At 34.7% G+C, this 17,887-nt stretch overlaps 3 protein-coding genes across 3 annotated transcripts; all 3 read left to right on the top strand.

Moving 5' to 3' along the window:
• Positions 1-1,753: 1,753 nt before the first annotated feature.
• Positions 1,754-4,266, top strand: LOC133285434 (probable inactive receptor kinase At2g26730). Its single transcript, XM_061482648.1, has 2 exons — positions 1,754-3,056; positions 3,671-4,266. The coding sequence occupies exons 1-2, from the start codon at positions 1,754-1,756 to the stop codon at positions 4,264-4,266; spliced, it is 1,899 nt and encodes a 632-aa protein (XP_061338632.1).
• Positions 4,267-7,951: 3,685 nt separating this feature from the next.
• Positions 7,952-8,896, top strand: LOC133285433 (RING-H2 finger protein ATL47-like). The gene is made up of 2 exons (XM_061482647.1): positions 7,952-8,738; positions 8,769-8,896. The coding sequence occupies exons 1-2, from the start codon at positions 7,952-7,954 to the stop codon at positions 8,894-8,896; spliced, it is 915 nt and encodes a 304-aa protein (XP_061338631.1).
• A 2,221-nt stretch (positions 8,897-11,117) lies between these two features.
• Positions 11,118-16,532, top strand: LOC133285422 (RNA-dependent RNA polymerase 2). Its single transcript, XM_061482638.1, has 4 exons — positions 11,118-11,654; positions 11,744-13,656; positions 15,312-15,462; positions 15,556-16,532. The coding sequence occupies exons 1-4, from the start codon at positions 11,118-11,120 to the stop codon at positions 16,318-16,320; spliced, it is 3,366 nt and encodes a 1,121-aa protein (XP_061338622.1). The 3' UTR covers positions 16,321-16,532.
• Positions 16,533-17,887: the final 1,355 nt, after the last annotated feature.

The following is a 17,887-nucleotide window of genomic DNA, read 5'->3' as shown; positions in this document are numbered from 1 at the left end:
TAGCTAAATGTATAATTTACAATTGTGGAAATATATTTCTTCTGGTCATTGGAGTTATGTATCATAAACACAAAGAGAAAGATAGTTTTAACAATGGGTTTTCATTTTACCCTTTAACATAACACAACAAACTTTCTTATACTCACAACATTTTGTGGGGTCCACACTTTTTAAAACAAAAAAAATAAATAAAAAATTAAAGCACGCAAAACGAATCTCTATAACATTACACAATTACTTTTCCTACAACATAACTCTTATAAAACCCTTTAACAATTCTGCTTAATTGCTCCAAGATGGCCATTTCTTAAGGGAAAATATTTTTTTTTATGTTAAAGGAGACAATGTTCTCTCTCCTACACTAATAAAAAAGTGGGTCCCATGAGTTTTTTTATTTTTACAAATAGTGAGATTCACATATTTATCTTTATGACATGAAATAATTTATCTTTTTTAACATGAGATTAATAACACTCATTTCTTAATAGCAAGAAGCTTTTTCTTTCACTCAAAACTGGCACATTCGGACGTCAACTACATAATTTACATTTTTTTTTCCCTTTCGGTTGGTTATAATTTTATATTTTCGCAACTATTTTTTTCTTTTTTTTCTGTTTTTTTTTTTTTCCTTTTCTTTTACCAATGTTGGCTTTCAAGGAACATTAAGGCGAAGAGGTATCTTACATTTCCATGAGTTGCCATTCTCTCTAGTAAATGGCCTTGGAAATGTAATGTTTAATTTGCTTTACTTGAACAACCGAAAGCTATAAGCATCCATGAATGGTAAGCATAAGATGTTTTTTTGTTTTTTAGTACAAAGCATAAGATGTTTTAACTCCCTTCTTGTGCTCGTTGTTTTTTACAATTATTATAAGCACAGTAATAAGTCTTCGCTGCCCCTCTTCGTATCCATCGAATTAGTTTTGTTTTATAATTGAATGCTTTGTTTCATAATCATATAAATCAGAGTAAACTGGCGTGAATGTAATATAATACTTAAACTGTAAACCAACATAAACTGAGTGCTTATACTAGCAAACTTTGTTATTATTATTTTTAAAATTTATATATTAACTGTTTAAATATAATTTTTTTATTGCTTTAAAAATATAAATAAAATTACACTAAATTATTAATAAAAGATATTTTAATTAACTCAAAATATTTAACTTTGAAATATTTTGAGTATATATGTACAAATTCATCAATATTATTAATTCTTAAATGCTATTTTTAATTTGTTTAATTTGAAATTATTTATAATTACTTAATATATCATGTTGGGTCCAATGACTATAGAGTTATAAGTGCTCCAAATCTTATTGTAATTGTAAACACGAGATCACAAAAAAAAAGGAACTAAAAATGTTGCACCGATTAGGCTATTATGCACTACTAGCAGCCAAGCCTAGCAATAAAAAATTAAGAGTAAAACCCTAAGAAGCTATTAGAGAAAGATGTGATACTCACTGTGTGTGACCCTTTCAAGATGCCGGCAGCTACTAAAGTTGTTGTTACCTTCTCATTGTCAATTTCATCAAGAACAATACATAAAATTGTTGTTTAATAAGCCATAGCCAATTGGCAATGTAATGTAACGGCCTAAGTGACCATACAACAGTTGATTATAGAAGTGTTAAGCTAATTTCACTCTTATGATTATACAAAACATCTGCAAACAAGGAAACCAAAAATATAGAACCACTACAGACTCAAGAGAAACAAGAAAGAACCCAACACTGTTGTTGCAAGAATGGTGGGTGTAAACCCCATATGGGGACTTTTCATTGTCATATTTTTGTTCTTTCCAATGACATATTCAGAGGATGAAGTGGTTAAGCAGGCCCTAGTCAGATTCATGGACAAACTTGCACAAGGGAATCCACAAAGGGATGCCAAGTACTTGAGTTGGAACCTCTCTTCAGATCCCTGCAATGGAAATTGGTATGGTGTGAGCTGCTTAGAGGGGAATGTGAATACTATAGTTGTTGATGATTCCAGCTTAAGAGGGACTTTAGATGCTAGTTCTCTTTGCATGGCAAAGTCTCTTCAAAGCTTAAGCCTGAAGAAAAACAATTTGCATGGATTGATACCTGAGGATATAGGAACATGCAAGTCCTTGAATCATTTGTATTTAAGTGAGAACAACTTCTCTGGTGATCTTCCTATTTCTCTTGCAGAACTAGGCAATTTGGAGAGGCTTAATATTGCAAGCAACAACTTCTCTGGAGAGCTTTATAATGTGATTCATGTTTCAGGGTTGATATCCTTTCTTGCTGAAAACAACAAATTTACGGGGGAAATTCCTGATTTTAACTTCTCCAAACTTTTGGAGTTTAATGTCTCCAACAACAATTTAGAGGGTCCACTTCCTGATTTTAGAGGGGGATTCCAAGTAGACAGCTTTTCTGGCAATCCCAATTTATGTGGAACACCACTTCCAAAGGCATGCCCCCCTACTCCTCCTCCACATGCAAAGAAAGACATAAAATCCTTCATTGATGGTTTGGCTATTTATTCGGGTTATGTAATTCTTGGTGTAATGGTCCTGTTTTTCTTTGCCTTCAAATTGGTAAGGAAATTAAAAACCAAAGAAGAAGCATTAATCGTTGAAATGAAGGAAGTGGCAGAAGAAACTAGTGGTGAAAGGCCTAGAGAAATTTCCTCTGAAACTAGGAGTAGCATTGGGATGAAATCCGAGTATTCAATGTCATCCCTTGAAAGTGGGATGAATACATCAACTCTTGTTGTTTTTTCAAACCCAGCATCAAAGGAACTGCAACTTGAGGACTTGCTCAAAGCTCCTGCTGAATTGATTGGGAGAGGAAAGAAGGGAAGCCTCTACAAGGTGATGCTAGACAATGGTTTTTTTTTGGCAGTCAAGAGGATCAAGGATTGGGGAATTCCAAAACAAGATTTTGGGAAAAGGATGGCCAAGATTGGCCAAGTGAAGCATCCATACGTACTGCCACCTGTTGCATATTATTGCTCACGAGATGAGAAGCTCCTAGCATATGAATACATGGAGAATGGGAATCTCTTCAAGATGCTATGCGGTAAGTTGTTTAAGAAGGTGTCATTTCATCCATTTAGGATTGCAAAGTAATTGGTTCTTTACATGGTATTAGAGCCTCGTGTCCCGGGTTCGATCTCCGTCGCCTCCCACTTTCTTTCAAGTGGAATTTCTGTGTGCGCACAAGTAGGTGAGCCTGTGCATTGTCTACCCTTCAAGCCCAGTGAGCTCTCGTGTGAGAGACCATGTTGAGATATATAAAATCATTAACATAACCTCACCCAACAACTTAAGCTTTTGGGTTGAATTGGTTCTTTACAATGATATAGTGACAATAAGTAATAACGCCTAGGTAAGTAGTCTCCACCCAATGGATGCACTTTTATACCATAACATAAGAGGTATTGTAAACTAACAATGAGAATGGAAACCAAAATTTGCTTACATATGTACCGAATACTAAATAATGACATATTACACATTGCTTAGTAGTGTTTTTCCACAGTATGATGCTCTTTGCCTTTTGCGAGACATATCTCTTGGTCTCTTTTGGTTTTTCTTCAGGGCTAACTTTTTCTAACATGGACCTGCATTGGAATGTAGTCTCAATGAATGCATCTAACGAAATGTTTTTCTATAATTCAAATGATATTTCAGGATCCCCAAGTGGCCAATCTTTTGACTGGGGGAGCAGACTTAATGTTGCTGCTAAAATAGCTGATGCATTGGCTTATATGCATGAGGAGCTTTGTGGAAGTGGAATTGCTCACGGTAACTTGAAATCAAGTAACATTTTATTTGGCAAGAATATGGATCCATACATAAGCGAATATGGTCTTATGGTGAGTGAAAATAAAGCTCAAAGTGCAATTTCTCAAGGCAAAAGTCTCAAAAACAAGAGTCTGAGTGCTGCTAGTGCTCATGCATATAACACCTTCAAAGTTGATACGTATGCCTTTGGTGTGATACTTCTAGAGCTGCTGACCGGAAAAGTAGTTGAAAATAGTGGGTTCAATCTGGCTAAATGGGTGAGTTCAGTGCTCAGAGAGGAATGGACATTTGAAGTTTTTGACAAGTCCTTAATCTCACAAGGTGCTAGTGAAGAGAGGATGGTGAACTTGTTGCAGGTGGCATTAAAATGCATAAATCCTTCTCCAACTGATAGACCAAGTATGAGTGAAGTTGCTGTCATGACAATTACATTGAAAGAGGAAGAAGAAAGATACATAACCTTCGAAAGTTCCACCCATTAGCGAGAGTTTAGTTATACACTTCTATATATTCTATATGTCAGATCATAAAAGACTTCTTTTAGGAAGTCCCTCTGTTAATTAGAACTTCTCGAGTTTAATCAGTTTCAAGCATATCGTGAACAGTTCCCATATGTAGGGGAAAAAAAATGATTTTATATGCAAAATTAGTATGATATTAAAAAAAATATGATTGCCTAATGGTGACCTGTTATAGTTTTTCACATAATGCTAAGCACTAAATCCAACATTAAGTCACAAACTCTTTTGCTTTAACATTTAGAATGAGAACGAGAACAAAACTGAATACAATAAGAAGACATGGACTAAACAACGTTGAAAGAAACCAAAGGAGTAACGCTTTTTGCATCTACAATACAAGTTGTGTCATTTCATATGAATATGTAATCTTTAACTTCTTATGTCTGTCCTGCATTCATAAACCAAGAGTGTAAAAGATTAAAAAAAGAGAAAATGAGATAAAATAAGGACATCATTTTATATAGTTGCTCTTGCACACCTACTTTGGACAGACAAAATCATAGGTTTAATTAGTTGCCATGCGTGCAAGAAAACGGGACCCTGCCATTTGCTTTTGTCTTTTAGGATATCTAAAATTTCATCATCTTCAAACATGTTAAAGATTGCCTACATTAAGGCTCGTGATTTTCTCACCCTAGAGCTGTTATGATTAATTAACAACATTAATCATTTCAAATATGGCCCAAATGCATGTATGATGTATCAAAACATGCTTACCTGAAAAGATAATCTGGAAAATAAAATAAGAGGAAAATTGAAAAGACACATTGATTACACAGTTCAATTTGAGAGATACAATGTATAAACGTATTAACACAAAAAAATATATGGGATATTGTTTTCTCCAAACAGTAGGAGATAACTATCTTATGTCATATAGACATAAAAAATGTGCCTAATTTTCTTTCTTTTTTATTTTTCTTTAATTTGTGGCCTCTATATTTGTTGTTAATGTAAAATGAGAGAAGTATTACCCAAAATGTATACTACCTAAATATTAATGCAACATATAAAAAAGTTTGGGAATATTGCTTTTCTTTATATACGAGACAATTTATCTCATGTAATATATAAAAAAAAATATGGAACCTATTAAGGAGAAAAGAGAGAAAGAAAATATGTGGATCCCATCCATTTTTTTATATGTTGAATGAGATAAATTGTATCATATTTGTCTCATACAACTTTAAAATATTATGAATCTAAACCAAACGATGGTAGCTCAATTGACGCCAGAAAATTGAGCAAGTGATGGTGAAAGTAGGGTTGGCAAAAACGAGTCAACCCGTCGGGTTGGCTCGTAACTCGCTAAAAATGAGCCGGGTTGGGTTGGCAAAAATGAGCTGCCTACCCGAGCCAGCTCGTGAAAAAATGAACCAACCCGCGGGTCAAACGAGCCAGCTCGCGGGTTAAGATTTTTTTTTTATATAAAAAAATATAAAATATAATATACAAAAATGGACAAAACCTACACATGTTGTCATCATTTTTATTCCTTCTCTAAACCTAAGTCCCTAATCTTCTCACATCCTGTCATTTTTATATTGTTAGGCTGTGCTGACTCTGTTTGGTTCAAATATCTTATCCACTTGGTAGCAAATGGTTCTGATTGTTTCTTGATGTTGATACAAATTTATTGTGAAGAAAGTTCGAAACTAAAATATTTTGCTTTTATTTCTCATTTTGAAACCCTTTGTTTAAGCTGATGGAAGCTACATAGCTGGTGCATTAATACTACAAGGTCATTTAAATAGGATGAAAACGAGCCAACCCGCGAGCCAATTTTCGAGCCAACTCGTGAGCTATTTTTTTAAGTTAACCCACGAGCCATATTTTTGAGCCAACCCTAACCCGACTCGGGTCGGGTTAGGTTAGATTTTCTGGCTCATTTTTTTTTCGAGCCAACCCTAACCCGGCTCGTTTTTTTCGGGTTGAATGAGGGTTGGGCCGGGCCGGGTTGACCCGTTTTGCCAACCCTAGGTGAAAGCATGTGTTCGATCCTCTTCAGTACCATCTTTGGGAGTGATTTAAACCCTTAATCTTGGGACCCGTCACGAATCGAACTAGTCACGAAGTGATGAACTGATTGGAATATTAAAAAAAAACAATATTCTCAATCTTAATACGCCAAAACCACCTTATCTGGATAAAAAACAGTAGGCCCATCAAAAGTTAAAATCCAAATAACAAGACCCAAACCCACAAAGCCTAGAACAAGGCTTGATATCCTCAATCGCGCATCAGAGGGCGCGATGGTATCATCGCGTCTGAAACCTCATTTCAACATGACTTTGGAGTTAAGGAAGCGATTAAAGGAACTAATAAAGATCCACTGCGCCATTGAACAAATAAACAGAAGACAACACCAGCTTGCCACCACTCTAACAAGATAGCCTGACATAATGAGATAAGGCTAAGGAAAGCACCAGCTGAGCCTGCAGCCCATAAACAGCCAATCAGAAGACATACCGCCTACCAAAGGCGGCATCAGATTCACTATATAAACAAAGGCTACATGCTCAGGTATGATAATCTAATTTAGTAAGAATACAACATAAACCTGACTTTGATACTGACTTGAGCGTCAGAGTGTCATGACAGGTACCTCAGTCTGAATCATCGCGCCAAAGGATAATCATCTTCATCACATCAACCTCAACCAGCTCAAAAAACAGATTACCCAACCCAAAGTCTTCTTATATCAACCTTATGTGACTAGCCCATATTATATTGGTCAAATCACCATCCAAAACTCGCAATAGAAACACTCAACTCACGGGTCCATTTAAACTTTTATTGTTAGATAACATCTAAAAATGAAAACATAATCTTTTTTCTTTTCTTTTCTTTTTTCCTTAGCCATCAGCCATGAATGGTTATTTTGCTGCGATCGTGCCAAGATTGGCGTGAGAAGGCACGATTTCCCGACCATGTTACCGGGTCATTATTATCTGCAATGATTTTGATCGTGATCTATATTCGAAAAAAGAAGCCACCCAACAAATAAACAGCTTTAGAGTTTTAGACTTATCAATTTGTGTTGCAAATTGGTCAATATCTTAATCATTTGCCTTTTTTTCTTTTCTTTCTTTTTTGTTTTTTGTCCTGTAGAGTTACAATACAAGTCAAAATGAAATACTTGCATACACTGTTGATGCACTTGGTGAACATCCTTGGATCAGATGTGGTACACAAGTTTTTCAATCAGAGAAGACAAACGCCAAAGTGTAATAGTGTCTTTCAGAATAAGAATAGTTTCCTTTCTATAGTCTCTCTTGCTTGCACCTTCATTATAATATTAAACAAATCAAACATTCTTTTGAGGGAATTTTGGTGCAAAAAATAATTCTAAGTTCTAACTACTTTACATCATCACCAACCACTACACTGACAAATGCAATTTCTGTTCACTTTTCCTTGGCTTCCTTTTAAGTCATCCATATCTCTTTCATGTTGAGATATTAGTGACTCGTAACAATTAAAAAAAAAAACAGAAAGCAATTTCCCAACTACAAAATCTGCATATAGAACCATCTATTTTCTTAAGCTTCTCTTCTCAGAGAACAGTGATTCATTTGCACTGCAATCTTCCTTATAGTTTATTACAACAATCTTCGTTCCCTTCTCCAAAACTCAATGCTAGAAAATGACACGTGATGAAGGGAATATTAGTAATGAGAATGAAGCAACAACTTTATCATCTCTTAGCAGAATCAGTCCACTTATTTTGCTGGTTATAATAGTACTAGCAGTTATCTTCTTCATCTATGGACTTATTCATTTGGTTCTATGGTTTCTCCTGAAAAGGCCATCATCTTCATCTCTTTATAATTCCAATAGATTTCCAGAAGCCACACGCACCCGTGCTCTTCAAAGGCAGCTTCAACAGCTCTTCAACTTGCATGATTCAGGTCTAGACCAATCTCTCATAGATTCTCTGCCTGTTTTCTACTACAAAGATTTATTGGGTTTGAAAGAACCGTTTGATTGTGCTGTGTGTCTATGTGAACTCTCTAACCATGACATGCTAAGGTTGCTTCCCATGTGCAGCCATGCCTTTCACATGAATTGCCTTGACACATGGCTTCTCTCAAATTCTACATGTCCTCTTTGTAGAGCAACTCTCTCCAACTCTGGTTTCCCTGTGGAGAATCCAATATTCAATGTTGATAATTCTTTGGTTCTGCCAAATATGTTCAGTGTCACGGGTGAGGAAGAGAATGGATGTTGTTCAGATAGTCAAAGGGTGTTTTCTGTGAGACTTGGAAAATTCAGAAATAGTGGATTGGAGAGTGGAGAGGTAGTAGGAGGAGTAGATAATAGTAGTTGTAGTTTGGATACAAGGAGATGCTATTCAATGGGTTCATATCAGTATGTGGTTGGTGATTCAAATCTTCAAGTGGTGTTATCTCAATCTCATGATGATGATAAAGGTGGTGAAGTGAGTAGTATTGATGTTTCAGAAAATGGGAATGTGGAGGGAAAGAGGATAGGAAACAGAACAAAAGGTGAGAGCTTCTCTGTTTCCAAGATCTGGCTTTGGTCTAAGAAGACTAAATTTCATAGTTCTAATGCTGCTGCTTTCCCTTGATTTTTGTTAATGGGAGAACTAAGAAAACTAAGTATATGTAATGTGACGATAATAATGCTACTGGTTTCAATATCATAATACCATCAATATGCTTCTTTTTCGTTCATTTACTTTGTCTCTCGATTTACCATTTGACTTGGGTTGAAATTTCATTCTCTGATGAAACACATCTAAGTTCAAGCACGTTGTTACTATTCTTCTATGCCTAATGGTCCTTTAATATGTAGGGAATGGATCCATCACATATTCACATGGTAATGTTATATTAAGAAAAATAGGTACAAATACATTAAACAAGTAACCTGTTTTAAAATTTTTGGAATCCTATTTATTTCCTTTTTATCTATTTCTTTTTTACATGAAAATAACATAAAAGGATTAATTTCCATTTGTATATCTGCGACTGCAAGTGCAAAGCAAGTTCTTTCCTTGGAAATTTGAACCTGTTGTTTGCTTATTGTTGATGATTGAAGTTTATCTCCATACTGCACTGATCAAAAGACTATATTGATAATAATATCATTAATTCAATTGATAAAGAATTTATTTTCTTAATTAAATCTAAAGTTCAAGCCTTAAAAATAAAAATAAAAAAATTCAAATTCAAAGAGCTGCCCTATAGAGATCTAAGACTAATAGTGATTAAATAAAGGGCAAATAGATGACACAATGTTATTTTTAATGAAAAGGGGAAAATAGATGACACAATGTTATTTTTAACAAAACTATGTCATTTTGATATGTTTTTGATATTTTTTTACATTTTTTTATAAAATTAGAAAGAAAAAGAAAAAGGAGAGAGAGAATGCAAACACACACACCAAAACAGCATAATTTTATTAAAAATGACATAAAATTGTGTCATTTAAAATGATATATATTTTCCCATTAAATCAAAGATAAATTTTTCACGAAAATATTCATTTTTTGTAAGTATTTGTTTAATATTAATCGCATATATTGGTGTATCTTTTGTATGTATTAATATACATATGCATAGGAGATAGAGTTATCTCTTATAACTCCAGAATTATATCGTTTTGAGAGTTGACGGAATTAATGAGAAGTGTTTTGATAATTTTATTCGTTTCTTTATTATATGAATTTTAATAAAATATTTATCATTAATTCCTCTGACCCTCGAAATTACATAGTTTTGAAGTTATACAAGATAATTTTATATTTTGTGACAGGAGAAATATTTTTTGCATATGAAAATAAAATTTAAGTGTGAAGTTTTTAAGCTATATTAATACTATATTACTCTGTATAAAACAAAATATGAAAATAATAATGAAAAGCATATATACATAGAGAGGAGTGATCGATTTATATAGCTTAAGTCAAAATAACTTTTACGCCAATCAATAATTATTAACTACATAGTTTTCTGTCATCAATATGCATAAAGTTTGATGTATTATATTTATTTTTAAAATATATGCAAATAAAAATTATTTGGCTATGTTTTTATTATTATTATTATTTTATAAATTTAATACAAACAATTAAAATAATAAATAGTTACAATTCAACTATGGAATCAATAGAAAAGATATTTTGTATAAAACTATTAAATACTATATTTTATATATGTAGGAGAGAGATTGTTAACCTTCATTAAATTTTACATTTTATTTTGATAAAAATTATTTATAATTTTTAAAAACTAAATAAATTTATTTACATTTTAATTACTTATATATTTATTCATTTCAAGAATGATTTTAATTACATTCTTAATGTATGATCAATATATAATTTTAATTATGTCGTAGTTTTAAGAATTAAATCTTTAAAAAAAGGTTTAATGATTTTAACTCTTGATTTCAAAATAATCTCGTTTTGATGGTAGAAGAAATATATTTTTATAATTTCAATTTATTTTGAAATAATATTAATCTTTATTATTATATATATATTGTTTTTTGTTGGTATGCTTATATATTTTCCTTTTAACTTCAAATTAATATTATTTTAAAATAAAAGAATATAATTTTATCTTCGACATTAAATTAAAGAGTTAAATAGTTTACGAATTCATTAATGTTTAATTAATAAAATAACTACTATAATTTAGTATCTTAATTCCCAATTGGTTAGTTTAATCTATTTGACCCTTTCTCCTCAACTTCTGTTGCATCTGCCTTTGTGTCTATCAACGTACCTCACTCGCTCACTCACTCACTCACTCACTCAGTTCAGTTCAGTTCACCCAACAATGGTGGTGGCTTCGGACTTACCCACCGTTCGTGTGTCGAACATACCTCAATCTGCCACCGCCAAAGAACTCCTTCAATTCATCGACTCCGCCGTGGGTCCCACCTCCGTCTTCGCCCTCGAAATCTTCAGCGACCACGACAACTGGAAGTCTCGCGGCATAGGGCGCGTGCAGTTCGAGACCTTCGACGCCAAATCACGCGCCCTCTCTCTCTCCCTCCAAAACCAACTCCTCTTCAAATCCCACTTCCTCCGACTCTCCGAAACCTACGAAGACATCATCATCAGGCCTCCCCTTCCCCGAAACCGCGTGGAGAACAGCGCCCTGTACGCGGGTTTCATGGTCGGCGATGACCGCATGAGTGTTCTGGAGTCGTGGGAAGGTGTCAGAGGTTGGGTAATGCCACAAAGGAGGAAGCTTGAGTTCTGGGTATCTCATGATTCTCACTCTTACAAACTTGAGATTATGTTTGAAGACATTTTGGAGGCTAATGGGTATTGTTCTGGAGATTCCAAACTCAATACCCTCATCTTAAAGGTATTTTATTCAATGTTAGGAAGCTTTTTGTTGTTTAACCTCTTCTGGGTTTTGATTTATTAACCTCTTTTAGTTTTTCTTCTTCTCAGCTGAAATATGGTCCAAGGATCTATCAGAAAAAAATCGGGCCAAATGTAGCAGCAAAGTTTAAGGCTGATAGGTACCATTTTTGTAAGGAGGATTTTGAATTTCTTTGGGTGCGCACCACTGATTTCTCGGCTATGAAGTCTATTGGGCACTCTACATCGTTTTGCTGGGAAATTGAGCAAGAAACATTAGCTTCAGATATTTTTCAATGCTTGCCACTCTATAGAGAAAATTTGAAAGACCTTACTCTGGAAGATGGGGAGGAATTCTGTTCTTCAACAGAAACAGTTCCACTTGTTAAGTGTCGTTCGGATTCTAAGTTGCCATATGAGATCCTTTTCCAACTGAATTCCCTTGTTCACACCCACAAGATTAGTCTTGCTTCGGTGGATGATGAATTGATGGACTTGTTAGGAAGCTTAAATGAAGAAGCTAAAGCCGTGATTTTTCAGAAATTGCACAAGCTGAACTCTACTTGTTACGAGCCTCTTAAGTTTGTTAAGACTCAATTACATGTGCTAAGTAGCAAGAGTGCGAGTCCTCTGCCATCATCGCATAAAAGGTTGACGGATAATAACATAATGAGTTGTCATAGAGCCTTGATTACCCCATCAAAGATTTATTGCCTCGGTCCTGAGCTTGAAACCTCAAATCATGTGGTAAAGCATTTTGCCTCATATGCTTCAGACTTCATGAGGGTTAATTTTGTTGAAGAGGATTGGAGTAAGCTTCCAACTAATGCAGTATCAACCGGTGTGCAAAAGGGAATCTTTTCAAAGCCTTTTAAAACTGAAATACATAAGCGGATATTGACGATTCTTCGTGATGGGATTGTAATTGGATTGAAAAGATTTGAGTTTCTGGCTTTCTCGGCTAGTCAACTGCGATCAAATTCTGTTTGGTTGTTTGCTTCTAATGACAATGTGAAAGCAGCAGATATAAGAGATTGGATGGGATGCTTCAACAATATTCGCAGTGTTTCTAAATGTGCAGCAAGGATGGGTCAGTTGTTCAGTTCTTCCATGCAAACTTTTGAAGTGCCCACTCAAGATGTGCAGATAATTCCAGATATTGGAGTTAGCTCTGATGGTATAAACTACTGTTTCTCAGATGGTATTGGAAAAATTTCCCAATCTTTTGCAAGGCAAGTCGCTCAAAAGCTAAAATTGGATCAGAGTAAGATTCCATCAGCATTTCAAATTCGGTATGGTGGATATAAAGGTGTCATTGCTGTTGATCGCCGTTCGTTTAGGAAGTTATCATTGCGTAGGAGCATGCTTAAATTTGAATCCAATAACAGGATGCTTTGTGTCACTAAATGGAGTGAGTCGATGCCTTGCTTTCTCAATCGAGAGATTATATCCCTCCTGTCTACCTTAGGAGTAAAAGATGAGGCGCTTTTGGCAATGCAACAGGAACAATTGCAATTGCTAGGTAGGATGTTGACTGATAGTGAGGCGGCTTTGGATGTCTTGGAAAGTTTAAGCGGAGCTGATTCAAAAAGCATTCTTGTGAAGATGTTGCATGCAGATTATGAGCCAAACAGTGAGCCTTATCTGTCAATGATGCTTAAGGCTCATTATGCATACCAATTATCTGATTTGAAAAGTAGATGTCGAATACTTGTGCCCAAGGGTCAAGTATTACTGGGTTGCTTGGATGAAACTGGTCTTTTGAATTATGGCCAAGTATTTGTCCGCATAACCGTGGCAAAAACTAAGCAAAAATTTGGAGATGAAAACTTAAGGAAAGTGGATGGTGATGATAGCACACGTATAATAGTGGGGAAGGTGGTGGTCGCAAAAAATCCTTGTCTTCACCCAGGAGATATCAGAGTCCTTGATGCTATCTACAATGAAGAATTAGAGGAAAAAGGTTTGAGGGATTGCCTTGTATTTCCACAAAAAGGACATAGGTATGTGTATAATGGATGACATTTACAATCACATTTGATTGTAATCATTTGTTTTATTCAAGGTAGAATTATTACATTTTTTACGTTTATTTTTGGTCCCGGTGTGCTGTTATTAAATACTATGAGTCATTAATCATGTTCTAACAAAAGGTGACATAACCCAAGGGAGAAGAGATAAAAGGGGAAAGGGTGGATGTCAATAGCTTCTCAATTACTTGTCATTTAGAACATTCAGCATCTACTTGCTAGATGCTATCATTGACTTTAGCAAATAACAGACATTATTCCTATTGTTTCATGAATTTGGTGTCATTAGTCCTGTTTGGTTGATTACCATCTAATGGTGCCAATTGATCTCTGTTAATTTCCTTTAAGTTCTGCTATTTGACTTCTTTATATTCATTGTCTGGTGAACATTCGGTAGTAATATTAGATTTTGCGTAGTTTTTCCTTGTTAAATATAAAATCATTAATAAGCTTTCACGTAACAGCTTAAGCTTTTAAGAGAGTTGGTATTTGACATGGTATCAGCCTTTATCACCCAGTGATTAGGAGTTTTAATAAAGTTGAATTTTTGCACAAAGTATGGTAGGCATATGCCCAATCCATGCTTCGAGCCTAAGGAGTTGTTTCATGAGAGATGTGTGTTGGATATAAAACCATTTACAAGCTTTCACCTTGCAGCTTTAGGAGAGTTGGTCCTTCACATGGCTTATTGTCTCCACAATTTCCATTGACCAAGAGAAATGCACAAAGAAGAAATCAGTTTGAAATTGTTTCGTAAGTCTTAGATTTATTTGCAATTTGGGTGTTAGGGTTTTGGTTCTGCATCCTTGACAGTCTAGGTTTGGGCTGAGCCCAGTACTGGTAATAGTATATATTTGTACTTTTTCAACTACGAAAAAACACTTCCCATTAAACCTCGACTAGCAAAGGTAGGGGTGAGAGCAATCCTTGTATGCAGCCTTTCTCTTACATATTTGCAAAGAAACTATTTCCCGGATTCGAACCTGTAACCTTTCAGTCACAAAAGAGCATCTTTATCACTCCTTCGAGCTCGCCCTCTTACTTTTTTAACTATAATGAAAAAAAAAAATCATGTATTTATTATCTATATTTTAGAAGAAAAAAATATTAATACAATTAAATTAGTGTATACACATATATGTAGAGTCAGATGCACGAAGTTTCAAGTCTTAGCTTTAGTATTAGTTAGGCCATGAGGAATTTTCTTATGAATCATCTAGTCCTAGTTTAGTTGGTTTGCCTTTGACCTGACTAGGGAGACAGAGTAGTTGAGGTGAAGTTGGCCGGTATACACATCACCTAAACTCAATGTAATCAAAAGAAAAAATGTATACATAATTTTACATACTATAGTTTGTTTTTGTAATTTAAGATTGTGTACGTAATTTTTAGGCCTCTTTTTTGTTCCGAGTCCAAGCCCAACCTGGATTTTAATAAACCAGGTCTAAAATTTTGTCCAAGCCTGACTCTTGTGCTTAACTTTGAAGTCCCAAACCGTTTCTTTTTGGGCTGGTTGAGCCTACGTCGGTAATACATCAAAAAGTCATTATCATTGATGTTCATTTTGCAACATATTTGTTCTTATATTGATGTTTATTGCTGCTAATGCTTTTTTGGTGGGCCTACAGACCTCATCCAAATGAATGCTCTGGGGGTGATCTTGATGGAGATTTATTTTTCATAAGCTGGGACAAAGATCTGATCCCATGTCAAACTGATGCTCCAATGGACTACACTGGAAGGAGGCCTCGTATAATGGACCATGAGGTGACACTAGAGGTAATTTTCAACAAAATTACGTGATTTTTTTTTTTTTTTAAGCAGTGATAAATGTGGTACTGATATTTATTTGTTGTTACCTGTGTGGGGTAGGAAATCCAACAATTTTTCGTTGATTACATGATCAATGATACTTTGGGTGCTATCTCTACCGCACACCTTGTTCATGCTGACCGTGAACCAGACAAGGCCAGGAGTAGAAAATGCCTGGAGTTGGCGGAGCTTCATTCCATGGCTGTTGACTTTGCAAAGACTGGAGCACCTGCTGCAATGCCTAGAGTTTTGAAACCAAGAGAGTTTCCAGATTTCATGGAGAGGGTGGACAAGCCTATGTATATCTCCAACGGGGTACTAGGAAAACTTTATCGTGCCATAATCGAGTCAAAATTGCAAGTAAGATCTGACTTTGTCTGGTCAGAGAAGCTTACTGAAGAAACATATGATCATGGTCTTGAAGTTAATGGTTTTGAGGTCTTCCTTGAGACTGCATCAAGTCACAAAGAAATGTATGCACAGAAGATGAGCAGTTTAATGAACTTCTATGGTGCAGAGACTGAGGGCGAAATGCTAACCGGTAACTTGCAAAACCGTGCTTCATATTTGCAGCGTGATAACAGGAAATACGGAGATATGAAGGATCGGATTCTGCTTTCAGTGAAGAATCTTCAGCGTGAAGCTAAAGAATGGTTTGAAACAAGTTGCCCTCCGCATGAATATCAACCTTTGGCTTCTGCATGGTATCATGTGACCTATCACCAGAGATATTACCAGGAAAACTCCAGTTTTTTAAGCTTTCCATGGATAGTTGGTGACATTTTATTGCACATAAAGTCTGTAAACAGTAGGGTTCAGGAATGACGGCTTGCTCCAATGCTCCATGCATCTTTGTTTCTTATCTGAACAAAACCCATTTTGATCAAGGGTGGGGGATCTTGTGAGTATCTGAAATTTCTTTTGGCATAAATTTATGATTATTTGGGCACAATATGTAACGGAATATGTAGGACCTAGCCCATTAATACTGGCATGCGCCCAAAGAGGAAGGCTAAGCAACCCAAACATCCATGAGAGACTGTGCCTCATGAATTAAGAAAACATTAGAAAATTATACATAATTCCCCATCCCTTCATTGAATTTCGTTTTTGGTCTCGTTTCATTTTGACCTTGCTTTCATTGAATTAAGATGAATTCTATGGAGCAATTATGCTTCCATTGCTGCTCCCTTAACCAATCTTCTAACGAAAGTTGTCTTCATATGGAACCAAGTAGTCTCTGAAGCTTTCTCTAGACTTAAGGATTGCCTTAGTTAGACTTCTATTTTGGAGCTAACTTACTTCAATGAACTATTCATTAGTGAGACCAGCGTTGGGGGGATGGCCTAGCTACCCAAATTCCGCAATTCTCTCTCTCTCTCTCTCCCTTTTCTTCTATCATTTCCTCTCCTTACCAATGTTATTAAAATCGAGATCTTAAGTAAAATCGGAAGGAGATTAAAAAATCGTAAAACGTAAAATCGTATTATAAAAAAATCGTAAAAACGTTTGGAATATTAGTAAAATCGTTTTGATAAAAAAAAAAATCGTAAAAACATAAAATCGTAGTGATAAATCGAGATTTTAACAATGCTCCTTATACAATAATTACTATTGAATATGTTATATGGTTGCTAGTCGTTTGATGTCCGCCAATTTTACTATGATCGAATAGATCCTATTTTAGTATTGTATGATTTTTTTATTTAATTTTATTTTTTGGGAAATTTGCTAACGAGTGTCTAGTTAAGGAAATTGAAAAAGAAAAGATCAAATAAAAAGAAAAATTTTATTGTATTAAAAACTAAAAAAAATGGTATGTTTTCTTTCAAGTAATTAAAAAGTATTAAATGGAGGGTATTAAAATTACTATTATTATTACTATTAAGGCACTTGATATGGAAAATAATATAAGATGAAGGTTTTCAATAAAATAAACAATTACATGATAAAGCAATTGACTGTTGTGAGTCTTATTAAAACAGTTAAAATTGATTGTCATAAACCCCAAAGGAGAGGTTGAAGATATAAACTAATGCCATGTCGTTGTAACTATTGATAAAAATTTCCTAGAACAATACCTCATAATAATTTATCTGTCCTTTGTACATTAATGGGAAAATGATGTGTACTTATGCCCAAAACCCAAAACTGATTTTTTTTTTTTATTCTTGGTCTCTCGACTCTATTAATAGAATTTTCAAGAATTATATACTTTGATTATTGAGGTCAAGCTTAAACTTTATGTCCTATAATAATATTAATTTAATTAAATATACGAGGGCCGATTTAAAAGGTAACTAATTATTATTAATTACTTGATCGTACCTGTCAATATCGCTCGCTCACTTAGTCAGTATACGGTAGTGACTTCAGTTATTAGTTGATCGAA

This window comes from Gastrolobium bilobum, unplaced genomic scaffold (assembly GCF_033153095.1).
Source record: "Gastrolobium bilobum isolate Gb01-03AN ecotype WA unplaced genomic scaffold, APGP_CSIRO_Gbil_v1 utg7290, whole genome shotgun sequence".
Classification (NCBI taxonomy): Eukaryota; Viridiplantae; Streptophyta; class Magnoliopsida; order Fabales; family Fabaceae; genus Gastrolobium; species Gastrolobium bilobum.
This window is presented reverse-complemented; position numbering and strand designations above follow the sequence as displayed.